Source organism: Phyllopteryx taeniolatus, chromosome 5 (assembly GCF_024500385.1).
Source record: "Phyllopteryx taeniolatus isolate TA_2022b chromosome 5, UOR_Ptae_1.2, whole genome shotgun sequence".
In the NCBI taxonomy this organism is placed as follows: domain Eukaryota; kingdom Metazoa; phylum Chordata; class Actinopteri; order Syngnathiformes; family Syngnathidae; genus Phyllopteryx; species Phyllopteryx taeniolatus.
Window position 1 is genome coordinate 24794787 of NC_084506.1, and position 19124 is coordinate 24813910.

Below are 19124 nucleotides of genomic sequence, written 5' to 3' on the forward strand. Positions count from 1 at the left end.
TTTTTTAGAGCCGCGCCGTAGCGAACAGGCAGCGGCCGCTCCTCCGCCCGGGGAGGGAGGATGGAAGGGGGGCAAAAAGGCTGGGGGATGTCAATACCTCTGGACGTGACGTGCAGCGCTAAAGCGCCCCCGTCAGGCCGCTCTCGGTGCTCGGGAACCGTTGCGAATCTACTCTCGCTGTGTGAATGGGAGAACTTGCACTCATTTTATTAGCACACTAAAATCTAATGAGATCCAGTCAGAGATGTTAATTTGCTATGTATAGTATTGTGTTGGTGTACAACTGCTTTGTGTCTTGGGAGGAGCTGTTTCTTATAATTTGCTCACCTTATGTAGCCACATCGGAGAATACATTGAACACCTGCTATTCGCCAGGGATAGGGGCTCGGCCCTGCTACGAATAGTAAAAATCCAAGTAATTGACCCCTCTAAAAGGGTTTTTAATTACCTGTAGAAGCTGACAAAGCACTTAAAACAGAATGAATTAACCCTAACAGCAACACCAAGACATTCTCAAATTAATTGTTGTATTGCTTTGGCCTGAGGACTAAAATGGCAATTAGGTGAGTTTTCAGCAAATGACTGAGGACAGGTTCTCTCAAAAATCTGTGATTAGCGAAGTTTGCAGGTGTTCACTGTGCAGTATTCAGAACAGCTCGTGGCACAGGATTGTCTAAACTTCTTCCTCTGAGGACAACATACTAAATTGGATGGAAGCGGGCAGCCCACTACACCTTGTGTTTATGAAAATGCTTAAACCAATTAAATATGCTATAAGTAAACAGTATATTGTCAAAAGTATTTGCTCACCTGCCTTGTCTTGCATATGAACTTAAGTGGCATCAGAATCAACTTAAATCCTAGTCAATTTAATCTATTGCGAAAATAATCCTTATTTGCAGCCGTAGTGTGAATAACCTGCAGTTGAACCTGAAGCAGCTTCAGAAGTGTTGATCAAACTAGTAGCCCTTCGTGTTAATCAGTAGCCAAGAAGTAACTATCCGTTTCACAAAGTTTGGTGAATGCAACATCACTCCCCCTCATTTGATATTGCTTAATTGTTACTTGGTTTCATCATTAAACAATGCCAAATAAAACCAATAATCTGCTAATAAACAGTAATAGGGATAACAAAAATTTGCAATAAACATGAATACAAAATCATTTTTTATTTGATTCATAAATGGAATAATCTATTCTAAAAATATTCGATAGCAACAGCCCTAGATGATGCACTACAATCACTGACAGCCCTTTCGAATCTTTTGGTTGCCTTGTACAGTCAGTTGCACCAAAAGGTCAAAACTCCAAATATTAGGAACACTCCTCTGTTGGTTCCTATAGTTAAACGGCTGTCGTTAACATGCAGTACACATGTACACTACTAAGAACTACAACCACACGAATATATGGCCTAAAGATAACCATGCCGCTGCATCACCGTGCCTAATATTGTGCACGGTGAGTGTATATCCAAGGATAATAAGAATGCTTTCATGCAGCTTCATAAAATATATCTTGAATTTAAACAACAACAAATGTCTCCATGCTGAACTCAGAACTCTGTGTCCTCCTCCTCAGAGTTTTACCAGAGTCCACTTACACGCATGCACGCACTGCGGGCAATACACGCACACATGCAACGGTTATTGAGAGAATGGTGCTATTATATAATAGGTGGGAGGAGTGTTGTCATTCATAAGTAAAGCACGAGGATATGGGGATGTGCATGAAAGAGGAGGAGGGGGGGGGGAGACATCATCTCCTCTGTGGAAGGAGGGGTGGGGGTTTGCTAGGGGCTGCTGTAGCTCCCCTTGGAATAGCAAAGCACCCTCCAAGAAACGTTAGGATTCATATATATTAATTGTGAATGCTGCAAATGCTCGGTGGGTGTAATCAGGGAGATTATGTGACCCTGGGAGGTGAGTCTCTTCACATCAATGTGAAAAACAGCTGGCGTACATCTTGTTTGTCGCAGTTTTATTATAGTAACTTTAGCGATAAACTCTCTTCCACTAGTTTCGCATATTTACATGGTGTATTTTGTACCGTGTAATGTCTGCCATCGTGTACAGAAACTCAGGATGTTGCCCAGCCAAGGTTCACCTTCCCTGGGTAAGCATGTCAAGCTCCAAGCGGAGGCCTTGGATATTGCAAGAATACTGCCTGCTCTGAGGCTGACCTTAGCTGTGTAAACGTGTTAAGCAGCGGCTGAGGCCCGGTGTTGCAAAAATGCTGCCCATGTAATTCAACCTGATTCAGTTTGTGTGGTCATTCAAATCTCCAAATCGAAATCTGAGTATTGTACTGAACTGCTAGGACTGAGATGCACATACTGCCGTATGTGGTGTTTGAATTCTGTGGTAACTTATATAGTTCCTGGTCGGTGGTACCTTCTCTGTGGTGCTCCCTGAGCTCAAGTCTCACAGTGTAGTAATTCCAGAATCAAAATGTTTTACTGAGCAGCCTGGTCAGAGCACAGCATGTACCGCTTTCCTCTGTGGCTTTTTTGATTCTATGGTGATCAAAATTGTCCATTTTGATAAAAATTTTTAGTAACATTTTTGGCACATTTAAACTATCGCTTACTATTTAAGGGCGCTGAGCCAAATGTTGCATCACTTATCACTCAAAGGCTCATTTCCCAATCCTATCAATTTGAAACCTGCCAAAAGTGACATCAGCCGCACGAGCCCCACTCTACCTCGGATCACCGAGCATACTCGACATGCATTCCTGCACATTCTGCAGCTTCAGGGCAGCGTACGTGCGCCCCGTCGCATGGCACTCTTCTACGCAGGTGCAACTCGGTGGGGTCCCGTGCGAGTGTGTGAAAAAACATGCTGAGAACTTTAAAATGGGTGGGTTAAAAAAATAAATGAATTGTAGTAGTTGTGCATCTCTGATTAGGTAACTCTGAGAGCTTGCAAATGTATGTTAGTTTATTAAATAAGACTAATTTATCTATTATGTACTGTCTTTCAAGGAGTGCTTGGGGGGGGGGGGGTCTTAATAATTTGTTTACTTTGATACATTTTAAAAATCTATTTCATTATAAAATATTTACAATTTGCAATTCTTGTATGCAATATTTGAAATTTTTCTTTTTTTGTTGTCAAAATCAGCTGCCACAATATTAGGTATACTTTTCAAACGTGCACTAATGCACATACATTTAAAAAATAATAATTTTGAACCCTATGAAATTAGTATGATATATTACAAGTTTTGACAAACCCTGCTTCACATCTGCCTCACAGTTCTGGGGACCGGGGTTCAAATCCCGGACCCGTGCCTGGGTGGGTTTTCTCCGGGCATTCCGGTTTCCTCCCACATCCCAAAAACATGCGTGGTAGGTTATTGAAGACTCTAAATTGCCGCAGGTGTGAATGTGAGAGCGAATGGTTGTTTGCTTCTATGTGCCCTGCGATTGGCTGGCGACCGGTTCAGGGTGTACCCCGCCTCTCGCCCGAAGATAGCTGGGATAGGCTCCAGCAGCCCGCGACCCTAGTGTGGATAAGCGGTAAAGAAAATGGATGGATATTACAAGTTTTTTAAAAAACCTTTTCTTCATTTTTAGATCATTATGTATAATGTCATTATATGCAATTGTAAATTGATTTGATTTAATTATTTTCATATTCTCATTGGCTTTAGTGAGGCATTGATTGTGGCTATATGCGTTAAAATCAGTAACTACATAATACATTACTGTATATTATGCTATCTAATACTGTAGTTACTTCTTATGGGAACCCTCCTGTCCAAATTTGGCCAATTTCATATTTTTTCCACAAATCTGTACTGTTGGTCAGTCCCAACATGGGTTGGTTATTTTTACGACTTATTGACCAATCTAAAGTGTTGAAAATGGCTTGCGCTCTCTGATGATGCAATGTTGATAATGGCTCAACAAACAAACATACCAAAAAGTGAGCATTAGCATAGAATTTTTCTACTGGATGCAAAGAAAAGTGTCCCGTGTATATGTTATAGTTTCAGATGGAGATGCTTGTTGGCTTCTCCTTGTTGTATGATCCGCTCCCATTGAGGCTTTTATGTGTTGGACTGTTTCATTCATAACATTGAGGAGGGAGGGGACAGGGGGGTGTCGACGACGAAAGAGTCAGATTTAAAATAATACATTTTGCTTCCCTTTTTCACTTTTTGACTTTGTGCTACTCTCGCTCGCTTTCCTCTCCTTCCTTCCCTCCCTCTGTCCCCCCATCACTCCATTCCATTTCTCCTTCACACGCTCCTTCTCCTGCTTCGCTCAATTTCTATTTTTAGACGCCCCCAGGATCCCTCCACATCCTGCCCCCCCTCCTCTTCAGTTTGTCATCACTCCCTCCCTCTTGTCTCCTCGCCTTTCGCTCATTGCCAGAGAATGTCCTCTATGCCGCCATTAATCTTTCTTTCTTTTAACTGATCATAGATGCGTTGTGCGCACTATCATGGCCATCAGCTTTCTTTTTGAGCATTTGTTTAACATCATCATCGAATTCATAAATTTTTAAGCCTACAGGCTGTATTTAACAATTAAAAAAATATATTTTTTTCTGTGTGTGTGTGTATGTATATATATATATATATATATATATATATATATATATATATATATATATATATATATATATATATATATATATATATATATATATATATATGTATATATAAAATGAAAATAAATTGGGTGTTGGCTGTAACACCTTGGATGCTGTAACTATTCCCACTGATATTTTGAATGTATTTTAATTCACCTAGTGTTGAGTATACAGCTAGACTTGGCTAGCTATGTAGAGATAAAGTTACAAATATCTGAGTGAAGTTTGTAAATTGTTACTTTGCTTACTTTAAGTTGAGCAAACAACTCATGCTTTAAAGTGTGGAGGGTGAGACTCATGACGCGGTGTGTGTATGTGTGTGTGTGTGTGTCTCCCCAATTTCCACTGAGATTGCAGATTTTTACCTGTTGCGGGTAGGTCTGGAATGTACCTCCAGCGATAAATGGGGGTTCACTGTAGTTTTGTTGTCGTCGTAATATTTGTATTTAGTTTTAGTCTACTCTTCTTGGCTGTTCTTTTGTTGTGGGGAACAAATGATTTGGCCCCCCGAGTTCTGCCTAGCAACACACAGCCAAGCTTTTGTTCTATTTTCATCGGAGTATGGGTAAATTAACCTTTTTATAGCTAAATATGAGCAATAATAATTATTGTGATAGAGCTTCTATATTTTGTACTCACAGAAACCGTTCTCAAGTTTCGTTGACCTAACCCTCATACTTTCTTTATATCGCTTGTATTGTTCGGCGAGATCCCAGTAAGCTTTGGAAAGCTGCTCCCGTCCACCTGTGATGACAACGGGCATCTTATCTGCAAGGATCACCATTGTGTCACAGGGAGTCTCCGTCACATTGGAGCTTAGCCATCGCTCACTCGGCATGACAAGTGGTCCGACCTGAAGTCTGGGTGTGGCAATAAATGAGGTTCACGTTTTTGTCTACTCTGCGGTCCAGTCAAGCAGCGCGGGAAGGCATGTTGCTGACATCACAGCAATGGGTTATGCAGTCTTCAAAGCTTACGTGGGCAATGACTGTGAGACCTGGAAGAGCGTGATTGGGAGGAACCCGAGCAGTGTTCTGTTATAGGACTTCTGTGCTCATCACTGATTGACCATAACGAACACCATGTTCAAGCATAAGGGTGTCCACACGTGTACTTGGCACCAGGACACCCTAGGTCGCAGTTAGACGATCGACTTTGTGGTCGTGTCATCAGACTTGCGGCCGCATCTCTTGGACACTCTGGTGAAGAGAGGGGCGGAGCTGTCAACTGATCGCCACCTGGTGGTGAGTTTGCTCCGATGGTGGGGGAAGATGCCGGTCCGACGTGGCAGGCCCAAACGTATTGTGAGGGTCTGCTGGGAACGTCTGGCAGAATCCCCTGTCAGAAGGAGTTTCAACTCCCACCTCCGGTGGAACTTCACCCATGTCTCGAGGGAGCCGGGGGACATTGAGTCCGAGTGGACCATGTTCCGCGCCTCTATTACCGAGGCGGCCGACCGGAGCTATGGCCGTAAGGTAGTCGGTGCCTGTCGTGGTGGCAATCCCCAAACCCGTTGGTGGACACCAGCTTTGAGGGATGCCATCAAGCTGAAGAAGGAGTCCTATCGCCCCTCTTTGGCCTGTGGGACTCCTGAGGCAGCTGATGACTACCGGCTGGCCAAGCGGAATGCAGCTTTGGTGGTCGCTGAAGCAAAAACTCTGGAATTGGAGGAGTTCGGTGAGGCCATGGAGAAAGACTTCCGGATGGCTTCGAGGAAATTCTGGTCCACCATCCGGCATCTCAGGAGGAGGAAGCAGTGCACCATCAACACTGTGTATAGTGGGGATGGGGCGCTTCTGACCTCGACTCGGGACGTTGTGAGTCGGTGGGGAGAATACTTCGAAGACCTCCTCAATTCCACCGACACACCTTCCCATGAGAAAGCAGAGTCTGGGTTCTCTGAGGCGGGCTCCCCTATCTCTGGGGTTGAGGTTACCGTGGTGGTTAAAAAGCTCCTCGGTGGCAAGGCCCCGGGGGTGGATGAGATTCGCCCGTAGTTCCTAAAGGCTCTGGATGTTGTGGGGCTGTCCTGGTTGACACGCCTCTGCAACATTGCGTGGACATCGGGGACAGTGCCTCTCCATTGGCAGACTGGAATGGTGGTCCCCCTTTTTAAGAAGGGGGACCGGAGGGTGTGTTCCAACTACAGGGGGATCACACTCTATTCATGGGTCCTGGAGAGGAGGGTCCGTCTGAAAGTTGAATCTCAGATTCAGGAGGAGCAGTGTGGTTTTCGTCCTGGCCGTGGAACAGTGGACCAGCTCTACACCCTATGCAGGGTCCTCGAGGGTACATGGGAGTTCGCCCAACCAGTCTACATGTTTTTTGTGGACTTGGAGAAGGCGTTCGACCCTGTCCGGTTTGGTGTATTGCATCTCTGCTTTTTGCAGATGATTTGGTTCTGTTGGCTTCATCAAGCTGTGATCTCCAACTCTCACTAGAGCGGTTCGCAGTGTGAAGCGGCGGGGATGAGAATCAGCACCTCCACATCTGAGACCATGGTCCTCACTCGGAAAAGGGTGGAGTGCCCTCTCCAGGTCGGGGATGAGATCCTTCCCCAAATGGAGGTGTTCAAATATCTTTGGGTCTTGTTCACAAGTGAGGGAAGAATGGAATGGGAGATCGACAGGCAGATCGGTGCAGCGTCTGCAGTGATGCGGACTTTGTATCGGTCCGTTGTGGTAAAGAAGGAGCTAAGCCGAAAGGCGAAGCTCTCTATCTACCGGTCGATCTACGTTCCTACCCGCACCTATGGTCACGAGCTGTGGGTCGTGACCGAAAGAACAAGATCCCGGATACAAGCGGCCGAAATGAGTTTCCTCTGCAGTCCGGGGTCTCCCTTAGAGATACGGTGAGAAGCTCGGTCTTCCGGGAGGGGCTCAGAGTAGAGCCGTTGCTCCTCCGCATTGAGAGGAGCTCGATGAGGTGGCTCGGGCATCTGGTTCGGATGCCTCCCCGGTGAGGTGTTCCGGGCACGTCCCACCGGGAGGCGACCCTGTGGACGACCCAGGACACGCTGTAGAGACTACATCTCTCGGCTTACCTGGGAACGCCTCGGGATCCCCTCGGAAGAGCTAGATGAAGTGGCTGGGGAGAGGGAAGTCTGGGCTTCCCTGCTAAAGCTACTGCCCCCGTGACCCGACCTCTGCTAAGCGGAAGAAAATGGATGGATGGATAAATAAAATATATAATTAAATATAAAAATTATAAATCGAATATGCAATTTATTTAAAATCCATCAACTGATGTGTACCTTAATTGGTAATACGTCCATCCATCCATCCATTTTCTGAGCCGCTTCTCCTCACTAGGGTCGCGGGCGTGCTGGAGCCTATCCCAGCTGTCATCGGGCAGGAGGCGGGGTACACCCTGAACTGGTTGCCAGCCAATCGCAGGGCACAAAAACAAACAACCATTCGCACTCACAGTCATGCCTACGGGCAATTTAGAGTCTCCAATTAATGCATGTTTTTGGGATGTGGGAGGAAACCGGAGTGCCCGGAGAAAACCCACGCAGGCACAGGGAGAACATGCAAACTCCACACAGGCGGGGCCGGGGATTGAACCCGGTTCCTCAGAACTGTGAGGCTGACGCTCTAACCAGTCGTCCACCGTGCCGCCGATTGGTAATACGTTTCACCACAAAAATAAAATTAAAACATTAAATTGGACTCATTTTTAAACTGCAAAAAAGTCCTGTTGGGGATTTTTTTTAATAAATAGATGAAACCTGCCTTGAACTTTTTTTTTTTTTTTTTTTTTTTTTTTTCCCTCATAAATTCTGCCAGTTGTTTGTAATCTCTATCAATCAATGTGAACACATTACTGAAAGCCTTGACTGATCGTAGCCTGCCTTTTTCGTCTGTTTAGTTGTGACGGGAGCCACTGATGGAATTGGGAAATCTTATGCGGAGGAGGTGAGTCTCCTGATAACCTTTTTCTTGCTTTCTTTATTCAAAACACACTTATTTCCTTGACGAGAGGTTGTGACTCATGTGTACAACACAGGGTTCATTCAGAGGCCACAGCTACACACAGCACTCATACAGTGGAAAAACATTCATGTAATGACTTTGAAATTGATATTTTGTGAGTTTAATGCTTGTGGTACATATTTATATACTACTCTTAAAAAAAAAAAAAAAAAAAAAAAAGTGTGCGCACACTTGCCGCTGTCGGCCACTGCTCATGCCCAAACACTCACATGCAGACTCGCTGTAGCTTGAGCTGCAACTTGCTGACATCACATGCCACCCCACCAGGCCTCGCCTCTTAAAGGCACATGCATATACACAGATGCTACAATATCTACCGTACTTCCGATACATTTTGTTTGCATTGGGCTCTTTTGTTGGTGTTCAAATATGTTACCAATGCATTTGTGTTTTAAACAGTTTAAATGTGTTTGTGTGTGGCAGGGGTAAAACTATGAAATTTATTTTTTATGGTATCCTTATATCGCATAGTTTCACCTATTGCGGGTGGGCTTGAATGTGTCCCTGCAATAAACGAGGCGTGTACTGTAGAGCAGTGTTTTTTTACCTTTCAGACAAGGCTTATGGTTATTTAAGATCATTATTCATCCATTTTAATCTCATCTCTTGCCCAAAATTTTCTGTTCAAATTTGTTTTTATTTAGTTGCCACACTTTGTTTTGTATTATTATTTGTGAAACGTAACCTGACATGTTTTCCTTCCAGCTTGCTCGTCGAGGGTTTGCCATGGTGTTGATCAGCCGCTCCCAACACAAGCTGGATGATGTGGCCAGGTCACTTGGTAAGTGTGTGTGTGTGTGTGTGTGTGTGCGTACATGTACATGTTTGTCCAACGCGACGTATCTGGAAGCACTTTTTCCATACAGCTTTAAAGTATGTGGTTGCTACTTTGCGGATTTCACGTATTGCAGGGGTGGTCCGGAACCAACCCCCCGCAATAAATGAGGGATTACTGTATAACGTTTGTGACTGCGTTTTCACCATATAAAAAAACTTTGTTTTTGTGCCATATACTGGACCGTGACTTCCAAGGGTGCCAACTTCAATTCAGCAATTCAGGTTTTGTAATGCCCTCGCATGTGGGCAAGGAGAGCCGCAATCACCGGTTCACTTTCAGCTGTTTATCGAACAGGACAAATACAAAAAAAGAATAAAATCCACAACTAGACGTTCACACGAAGACAAACAGTCTCAGAAGTGTAAAAATAACTTAAAAACTGTTTTAATAGTGTAAAACAAAACAGTCTCCACTCCAAAAGTGGATCATGCATGTTCTTAACTTTTTAACACCTTCAATAATAAAACCAATGCAACAGTGCAGCATATCTTTAACAACAAGTGAGGATGCAAATGGCGACAGTGGTCAAATACTTCTGTGACTGTGAGGCCACCTTCTTTTTGGAATAAGTGGTGAAAAAAGCAAAACGTTCAATGTTGTTGTCCTTGTTGACTGTCAGTCTCACAGTTTCTTCAGTAATTGTTTTGTACTCGTACAACTGCTTTTAAAGGCATTTGGACATTCAGCGACATCTGCAGTCCTCTTTGTTGGTGTGCAGCGCCCTCTGCAGTTTAATTCTGACACTGCAGTAGGATTCTCACAAGGATCCAAATGCCCTACATTGTATTTTTGTCCTGACGTACTGCTACTAAGTAATTGCTTTCTACAAACTTAATGGTCCTTTTTATAAATGCAGTAAATACAAAAAACATGTGTCATAGAGGACCAGTTTGGAGTGGAGACAAAGACCATTGCGGTGGACTACGGCAAGACAAACATCTACCCCTCCATCGAGGCAGGACTTTCGGGCCTGGAGATCGGCGTGCTTGGTAAACAACTTGCATATTTACTTGAATTTTTTTTCGAGGGACCATGTTTGTTTTCATTTTAGACCAGTGTTGTTTCTGCCCCACCACCCTTTTTTTTTTATTTATTTATTTTTTTTATTATTTTTTTTAAAAATATAAATCAAAGTATTAAATCCTTATGGTACTTTTTCTTTGGTACCGGGGAAGATCCTCATGAGTCAATGTGACTTAACCATAAAAATCAGGCTATTTGAAAATTCTAGATATAAAACAGCATTTTTAATAACAATTGTGATTGTAACAAGAGGGTTAATGCAATTTATAACGGTTAAGATAATGTGAATCATCTTTGCTGGGCAAGTGTGTTAAAACCGGTGGTTGGAGTCACTAGTACAATGGCAAGACATAACAAAATATACATTTAGGACATGGATACAAGTGTACAGGTAGTCATTGAGCAATATAAAGTGTGCACACTTGTGTGTATTACGTCACTGTGTACAAAGGCTTTTAAAGTGTGGGAGAGTCAATTTCACAAGTGTTCCGTGTGAAAAGAACATTTAAAGAACTCTTTGTCCTTGTTTTGAATCCAGTTGCTCTCCTGGTTGTAAGGTGTGGCTGACTGAATAGTTTCTCTCATTTGCTTATGGTACCCCCTTGTGGAAGCATATAGTATGACTTCCACTTGTGGCGCTTTTTTTTTTTTTTTTGTACACAAATTGTAGCATTTTCTTTTTTGGTGTTTAACAGTCAATAATGTTGGCGTGTCCTATCCATACCCTGAGTACTACCTCCGTATTCCTGATTTGGACAATGTGAGTATGACAGTTTTTTTTTCCAGGGCTAAAGCTCATTTTTAATGATATGTGCCTAATGTGTGTTACAGTTTATCACCAACATGATCAATGTCAACATGACTTCGGTGTGCCAGGTAAGCTCCCTCCATTTGAGCTTGCAGTAAATGCCAATGTTCTTCATGTTGCTCGTCTGCTGCTGCTGCTCCTTCTTCTTCTTTGGTGGTACCTGCAGTGTCTCACGCGTTCCCAAAGCAACGGTGGACTACACTAACGCCGTCTGCACCCACCACTCACCCACGCACCTCTCCCTCCTTTCCCACACTCTCTATCTCTTCTTTTTTCTATTCCTTTAACTCTTTATCAGACTCAGACAAGGTCAGACAAGGTTTTTACACACTAACTTGTCTATCGTCCACCAGATGACCCGCCTGGTGCTGCCCAGAATGGCTGAAAGGTGAGTTTCTTCTTTTTTGTAATGAACCCGAATGTCAGATTGTTGTGTTAAATAAGCTTTTAGCTATGAAGTATCAGCGAGTCTTTCCCCATCATGGCTTCCTTTTGTTCACAAACGCTGACAAGCTTTCAATTCACACAAAGTGGCCTCCCCCTCCCGATTGGCGCGGCACGCTCCCACGTGACCGGCGCCGGCCAATAGCGTCGCAGGCACATTTTGGAGTCGTGTGAGGCCCGAGCGTCTCTCTCGCTCTTTAGACTACGTCGCTGCAGCAACAGGTTGCCATGGCAACGCACATTGCCACTCTGTGCGTGTGTGTGTGTGTGTGTGTGTGCGCACGCGCATTTGAGAGGGCAGACGCAGGGTTCCCTGGGAAATTGTTGATGCGATTTTGATCCAAAAATAGATGTATTCAGGTTTTAACATTTAAAACTGCTTCCTGTGAACACTTTATAAATTAAAAAAATATATTTTTGTGTTTCAGTAGAAAAATACCATTTGATTGTATTTATTTTCTTTCTTTCCAAAATGTATTTAATCTGTTATTTATTTGTAACTTTTTAAATAACCAGGTGCATACTGAATACTAATGTTTGGACAGTTATTTTTCTTTTTTCTTTAAGTATTTTATTTTATTGTTTTAAAATTAAGTGTACATTAATTTCCTGAATGATGCTGTTTTTTTTATTCAATTTTGGTGCACATCTGGATAAAAATACAGCTTGTGTTGTGTTTTAATGACGAGATGTGACATTGCACCAGGTGTTAGCTGAATGTGAGATGCCTTTCGTGTTTGTTTTTATCGCCACAACAAAGGGCATTTATTGTTATCTCCTGCCTCGTTCTTGTCGGGGCGCACGCTGTTGCTTGCACAAACTAAACACCATTTTGGTTTGTTTTGCTCTATTTGTCAACCCTCTTTGTTGTTTCAGATCCAAAGGCGTGATCCTCAACATCTCCTCGGCCAGCGGCATGTACCCCGTCCCTCTGCTCACCATCTACTCCGCCACAAAGGTTGGCGAGTCGTCCTCACGCCACTCGGCTGAAGCTGAAATTATTACTATTTCCCATCAAAGTCTTTATTTTCAACCCCCTTTCCCCCACCCACACCAGGCCTTTGTGGATTTTTTCTCCCGTGGCCTCCAGGAGGAGTACAGGCGTCAGGGCATCGTCATCCAGGTGAGCCTGCTCCCTCTTTCACAACCATTGTATGTTACGGGAAACATACAGTACCAGTGATGCCAGTAGATTATTATTATTTTTTTTTATTATTTACTTTGTAACACGTTACTCAAAAAATCTACAATGTTGGGTAACGAGCGAAATAATGCGTTACCGTGAGAGTAATTAGACTACAGTTACTTCTTCAATCCATCAATAGTTACTTTTGCATCATCGTCTCTCACCAAACAGTAATTTGTAGCTGGTTCGGGGATTGCTGCCACGACAGGCAGCAATCCTAACCTTACGGCCACAGCTCCGGTCGGCCGCCTCAGCAATGGAGGCGCGGAACATGGTCCGTTCGGACTCGATGTCCCCCGCCTCCCCTGGAACATGAGCGAAGTTCTGTCGGAGGTGGGAGTTGAAACTCCTTCTGACGGGATTCTGCCAGACGTTCCCAGCAGACCCTCACAATACGTTTGGGCCTGCCACGTCGGACCGGCATCTTCCCCCACCATCGGAGCCAACTCACCACCAGGTGGTGATCAGTTGACAGCTCCGCCCCTTTCTTCACCCGAGTGTCCAAGACATGCGGCCGCAAGTCCGATGACACGACCACAAAGTCGATCATTGAACTGCGGCCAAGGGTGTCCTGGTGCCAAGTGCACGTGTGGACACCCTTATGCTTGAACATGGTGTTCGTTATGGACAATCCGTGATGAGCACAGAAGTCCAATAACAGAACACCGTTCGGGTTCTGATCGGGGGGGAGGGGGCGTTCCTCCCAATCACGCCCTTCCAGGTCTCACTGTCATTGCCCACGTGAGCATTGAAGTCCCCCAGCGGGAGGGCTCTCCAGCACCCCCTCCAAGTTCTCCAAAAAGGGTGGGTACTCTGAACTGCTGTTTGGTGCATAGGCACAAACAGCAGTCAGGACCAGTCCCCCCACCCGAAGGCGGAGGGAGGCTATCCTCTCGTCCACCGGGGTGAACCCCAACGTACAGGCGCCGAGCCGGGGGGGCAATAAGTATACCCACACCTGCTCGCCACCTCTCACCTTAGGCAACTCCAGAGTAGAAGAGAGTCCAACCCCTCTCGAGAGGACTGGTACCAGAGCCCAAGCTATGTGTGGAGGCGTGTCCGACTTTATCTAGTCAGAACTTCTCGACCTCACACACCAGCTCGCGCTCCTTCCCTGCCAGAGATGTCACGTTCCACGTCCTTAGAGCCAGCTTCTGTAGCTGTGGATCAGATCGCCAAGGTTCCCCACCTTCGGCCACCGCCCAGCTCACACTGCACCCGACCCCTATGGCCCCTCCCACAAGTGGTGAGCCCATGGGAAGGGGGACCCACGTTACCCTTTCGGGCTGTGCCCATAGTTACTTTTGAAATCAAGTAATCAGTAAAGTAACTAAGTTACTTTTTCAAGGTAACTGTGGCAACACTACAGTACATACTGTAGCATGGGAGAATGGCAAATTCCTGCTTATGTGAAATGACCACATGGCGACGCCTTAATTAAACAAAGGCAGTAAAATGAAGTATAATAAAACAAAGTGGTACAATATGTTAAAGTAAACAAAGTGACATTGTAGATTAAATTAAAAGTAAAACAAAAGTGTTCAAATTATGTCAAAGAAAACAGTCAAATTGTAAAATACATTCAAGTAAAACAGTTGGCATTTAAAATATAATAAAATAAAGCAAAGATGGTAGAAAAAACAGGTGGTGAAATAAAAGAAAAGCCAGGAAAATGCAGTAAAAATGAAGTAAAATAAAAAAGCAGAATCAAACCGGTAGTAAAATGTAATAAAATAAAACGGTGACAGTCAAGTAAAATAAGACGGGCAATACAATGAATTAAAATCAAAGAACGCAATATAATAAAACGAAGTAATCCATTAAAGTGAAATAAAATCAATCAAAGCTGACAGAATGAAGTAACAAAAAACTGAGCAAAGATAGTAAAATGAAGTAAAATAATGGAAAACAAGGCAGTAACATACAGTAAAATATAACTAAAGTGGTAAAATGTTGTAAAATAAAACATAGCAAGGAAGTAAAATAAAGGCAGTGAAATAGAACATTCATCCATTTTCTGAACCGCTTATCATCTAGCGGGTCACGGAAGTGCTGGAGGCTTATCCCAGCTAACTTCGGGCAGGAGGCGGGGTACACCCTGAACTGGTAGTAAAATGAAGTAAAGTAAAACAAAGTGGAAGGTAGAATAGTGGCCTTCATCAATCCAGTGGGAATATATTCATTAATATTTATTTAAAAAGGTGGATGAGGTCGTTTTGCCGTTTCTTTTTGCTCTGTTGTTGTCAAGGAATGTCCTTGTCAAACTTTCCATATTAACATTCGGTTTTTAACACCTGCTCTCGTCACTCTTGTGACACCTAGTGTTCATCGACAATACTGCACTGTCACATCGACAAGCTCCATCTGAACAAATCGAGAGTGGTCTTCCCCTTATGTTTTTAGTCACGACGCTGCACAAAATGCATTTTAAAATTACATTTCGAAGAGGAAGTTCAGCCTTTTTTTTTTTTATTTATTTAAAAAATTTGGCATAATACTCCCTGGGAATCCAAATCTAGAAAATTGTTCTCCAAGCTCGGTCAACTCAATACCTATACATTAAAAAAAATATATATATATCAATGACAAAAAAAAAAAAAAAAGCAGCAGCGTGAATGAAACTACCTTTCATAGAGCGGTTGTTCTCCAACTGGCTTTTAGCACTTTGCAATAAGTTGTCGTCTCATTTTACAAAGTATATACCTAACTTTGGGGACAAGAAGTCCATTAAAAAAAACATAACAAACCAATTATGTTTGGTGTATTATTACAGGAATAAAGAAAAACAATTCAGAGCAAAAGGTGTATTTTTGGGGGGAAATATACAGTAGTCCTATTTTCTTTCTTTCTATATTTTTTATCTTCTAAAGATATATTTTCCAGAATAGAAGGCATAAGAGTATAAAGTTGTATTTTTTGAAGTTAACAAAAAATAAAATGACTTTCTTCTCTCAATAAACTTACATTGTAATGTAATCATTGTGGCTATAGTTTGGAAAAATATGACTTTATTCTCGTAAGATTCCAACTTTTCATCCTGATAATGTCTTTTTTCTCATTTATTCTCATAACATTAGAATATGAATTTATTGTAACATTGACCTTTTGGCTTTTATGGGTCCACGTGGTAGTTATGTTTAATTGGCACTCTGATTGTGTGGCGAACCTTGGAAAAATGTTCACCTTTAAGGGGTCCCTGCACTCACAAAATTTGAGAACCCCTCCTGTAGAGGAGTTTTCATATATATCCTTCCATTTTCTGTACCGCTTATCTACACTAGTTGCCGATTAATCATTGCACCTCTTATTTCTAGTGTCTCGTTCTTGTAAAAGCGCACGCCGCTGACACAAACCTGTTTAAATCTCCAGCCGTATATGAGTGTACGCTGACATCCTGTACGTGCGTCCTCCCGCAGAGCGTGCTGCCCTTCTTTGTGGTCACCAAGATGACCCGCATCAGGAAGCCCACCCTGGACAAGCCCACCCCGGAGCGCTACGTGGCCGCCGAACTCAATACCGTGGGCCTCCAGAGTCAGACCAACGGATACTTCCCCCACGCCGTCATGGTAAGATGCTCGCGCAATACGAGTGTTCTCATTTTGTATTTGTGTGTTTGGCTGCTTGTCCCGTTCAGTAAATGGCTGAAAGTGCATTGGTGAGTGTGGCCCTCCCTTTTTTTTTTCTTCCTTCTCTTCACTGGAAGGGTAATATATCTCAAATGTGCTCATTAGTCAAATTTTGGCTAGCAACACAAAGCAAAAAAAAAAAAAAAAAAAATGATATCTTGACCAAAGCAATGGCTCGTAACTCGATAAACTTGTAAATTGGGTCACTCGTAAGTTAAGGTACCATTATGGCCAATTTGCACACATCAGCCATTTCATTAGGTACATCTTCACTATCTAATGGGATACAATAATAGCACTTTATGCATATTCAGGTGTACGTTACTCCATAAAAATATAGTAAAATACAAATCAAATGTAATGCCCTCACATATGGAAAGGAGAGCCACAGTCACCAGTGCATTTTTCAGCCATTTATTGAACAGTGAAACTCATAGACATGAACACTTGTGCAGAAGCTGCTGTCGGCCACAGCTCACAGCCACACTCACACGCCTCCCCACCAGGCCCCTCCTCTTAAAGGCACGTGCATGTACTCAGACGCTACAATACGTACATTATTTTGTTTAATACATTTTATGCTTACAATAATTTTTTGTGTTCAAATAAAATTACAATATGTTTAAAAGTGTGTCTTGATAAGTTTAATTGAGTTTCAAATGTGTAGGAGGGGCACAACTATTTAAAAAAAAAAATATATATATATAAATATTTTTATATAGTACCTCTATATTGTGGATTTTCAACTATTGCGAGTGGGTCTACTATCTCGATAAATGGGGGATCAATCTAAAATCAAATTAAAATCTTTAGGACAAAGACAGGTCTCGAGTCATATTTTTACCTTTGTACATGTAAAGTTCGACTTTTGTTTGGCTCATTAAATCTTGCAGGTGTACCTAATGCAACGGCCATTTAGTATATGTTGAGGATTTGGTTTCATGCACAATACAACAAGATGAAGTTAATAACATAACCATAAACATAGGGAGGGATTGTAGAGGTGAGATCAGAAAACCCGGTGGGGTTCATAAGATCGATCTCGGCTCGTTATGCATTTGTAGATAATTATACATACAAATACAAACTTAGATCTAGAAGGCAAGAAAAAGCAGTTATTTGCATCAGTTTCTTTTACTTTTTTTTTTTCTTTCCCCCAATCAGGGCTGGGTGACCACCAAGCTAGTGCCCATCGGCATCGTCATTTTCCTGGGAGCGCGCATGAACCGACTCCAGCGCACAGGATACCTGCATAGAAGGAAGCTGCGCGAGCAGAAGAACGGAACTGGCTTGAAGACGGACTAAGAACACTAATGTGACTCGAACGCAGTGTTTAAGTGTGCATGTGCGTGTGTGCGTGCGTGCGTGTGTGTGCGTGCGCAAATTCTCCTTTTGGGGGGGGGGGGGGTCCAATCAAAGAACGAAGGCGTGTGACTGTGTGTGTGATCCTGAAGATCCTCCACAAAGGAACTTGTTACTTGAGATTAGATGCTACGGCCTGGAAAAAATAAATAAAAATAAACAGTGGTTTGTTAAACCCTGCTGTTGTAAGCAGTGGAAAATGGTGGTGGGCTTTTATATTTTATATATATATATATATATGTATTCAGTGTATATATACATGTAAAATTATTTATTTTATATTTGTACAAAACCACACACATGACAACCTGATGCTTTAAGACTGGGTCTCAGCCATCTCATTTTTCTTGTGATGAGCCTGAGAAACCGCTTGTTTAGTCCCTTACGGTGAAGTGTTGTGACACTTGATGTATTATACGACGACTGCTTGTGGCCATGCTGTTCCAAACCGATGCGTCACCGTTTAGTTTTTGTTCTCGTATTTTGTTTGAATTGACGAGCTCCACAGAAGTGCCATTCCATGGTCGTTGATGCTGGAATTACATGGGAACAACTACATTTTGCCTTTCTTCACACGAGTGTCCCATTCTGGTGTGCACCCACAGCAACGGGCAATAATATTTCACGATAAACGTTTCACGTTGACTGCCTCACGCATTTTGACTGTGCGACTTTGGTGTATGCAATGCTCTGATGAGTGTCTCTTGGGTGTAAGCAATATTTTTAAAATGCTTGATTTTCCACTTTATTTGTATAATGCTGCACTGTTTGTTTCTGATTGTAGCTTCTTATTTTTGCTACTGTTTGCTAATAAAAGTATACATTTGACAGTTGGGGTATTTTTCTTCCACATTACCGTACATTTATTGTGGTTAATATTAAGTGTATTGTACGTATTGTCCATTTATCCTCAAAATAACCCAAACTCAGTTGCTGGATTGTTTATCAAATATGTTCATGAACAATGTCGTGTTGGTGGAAAATTTGTTAAAATCTTTCCTTGGGTCCCTTGTAAGGTGCTCGTTATCAAACATTGTTTGTAATTTATGTAAATACAATTCGGATATGTTAGATTTGGCGGAAATGTTTCACTGGGAGTTTAGCAGTGGAAGGTTATAAATATACTAGTAATATAAAATTGGACATTACATGAATGAATGGGAATTGACTGGAAATTTGGAGTCTGTCACAGACTGCTGGTTTAAGCAACTTTGTACACTAGAAGGGTGTTTTTACTA

The 19124-nt window shown here is 42.7% G+C and overlaps 1 protein-coding gene across 1 annotated transcript in view; it reads left to right on the plus strand.

Annotated features, from left to right (window-relative positions):
- Positions 1–18714, plus strand: part of hsd17b12a (hydroxysteroid (17-beta) dehydrogenase 12a) — a 30380-nt gene extending 11666 nt beyond the window's left edge. Inside the window, exons 2-11 of the mRNA XM_061774120.1 lie at positions 8475–8521; positions 9305–9380; positions 10319–10426; positions 11156–11220; positions 11292–11336; positions 11622–11656; positions 12589–12670; positions 12770–12835; positions 16315–16464; positions 17689–18714. Of these exons, the coding sequence (XP_061630104.1) occupies positions 8475–8521; positions 9305–9380; positions 10319–10426; positions 11156–11220; positions 11292–11336; positions 11622–11656; positions 12589–12670; positions 12770–12835; positions 16315–16464; positions 17689–17829 (815 nt within the window). The 3' untranslated portion in view covers positions 17830–18714. The remainder of the gene's footprint in view (positions 1–8474; positions 8522–9304; positions 9381–10318; positions 10427–11155; positions 11221–11291; positions 11337–11621; positions 11657–12588; positions 12671–12769; positions 12836–16314; positions 16465–17688) is intronic.
- Positions 18715–19124: the final 410 nt, after the last annotated feature.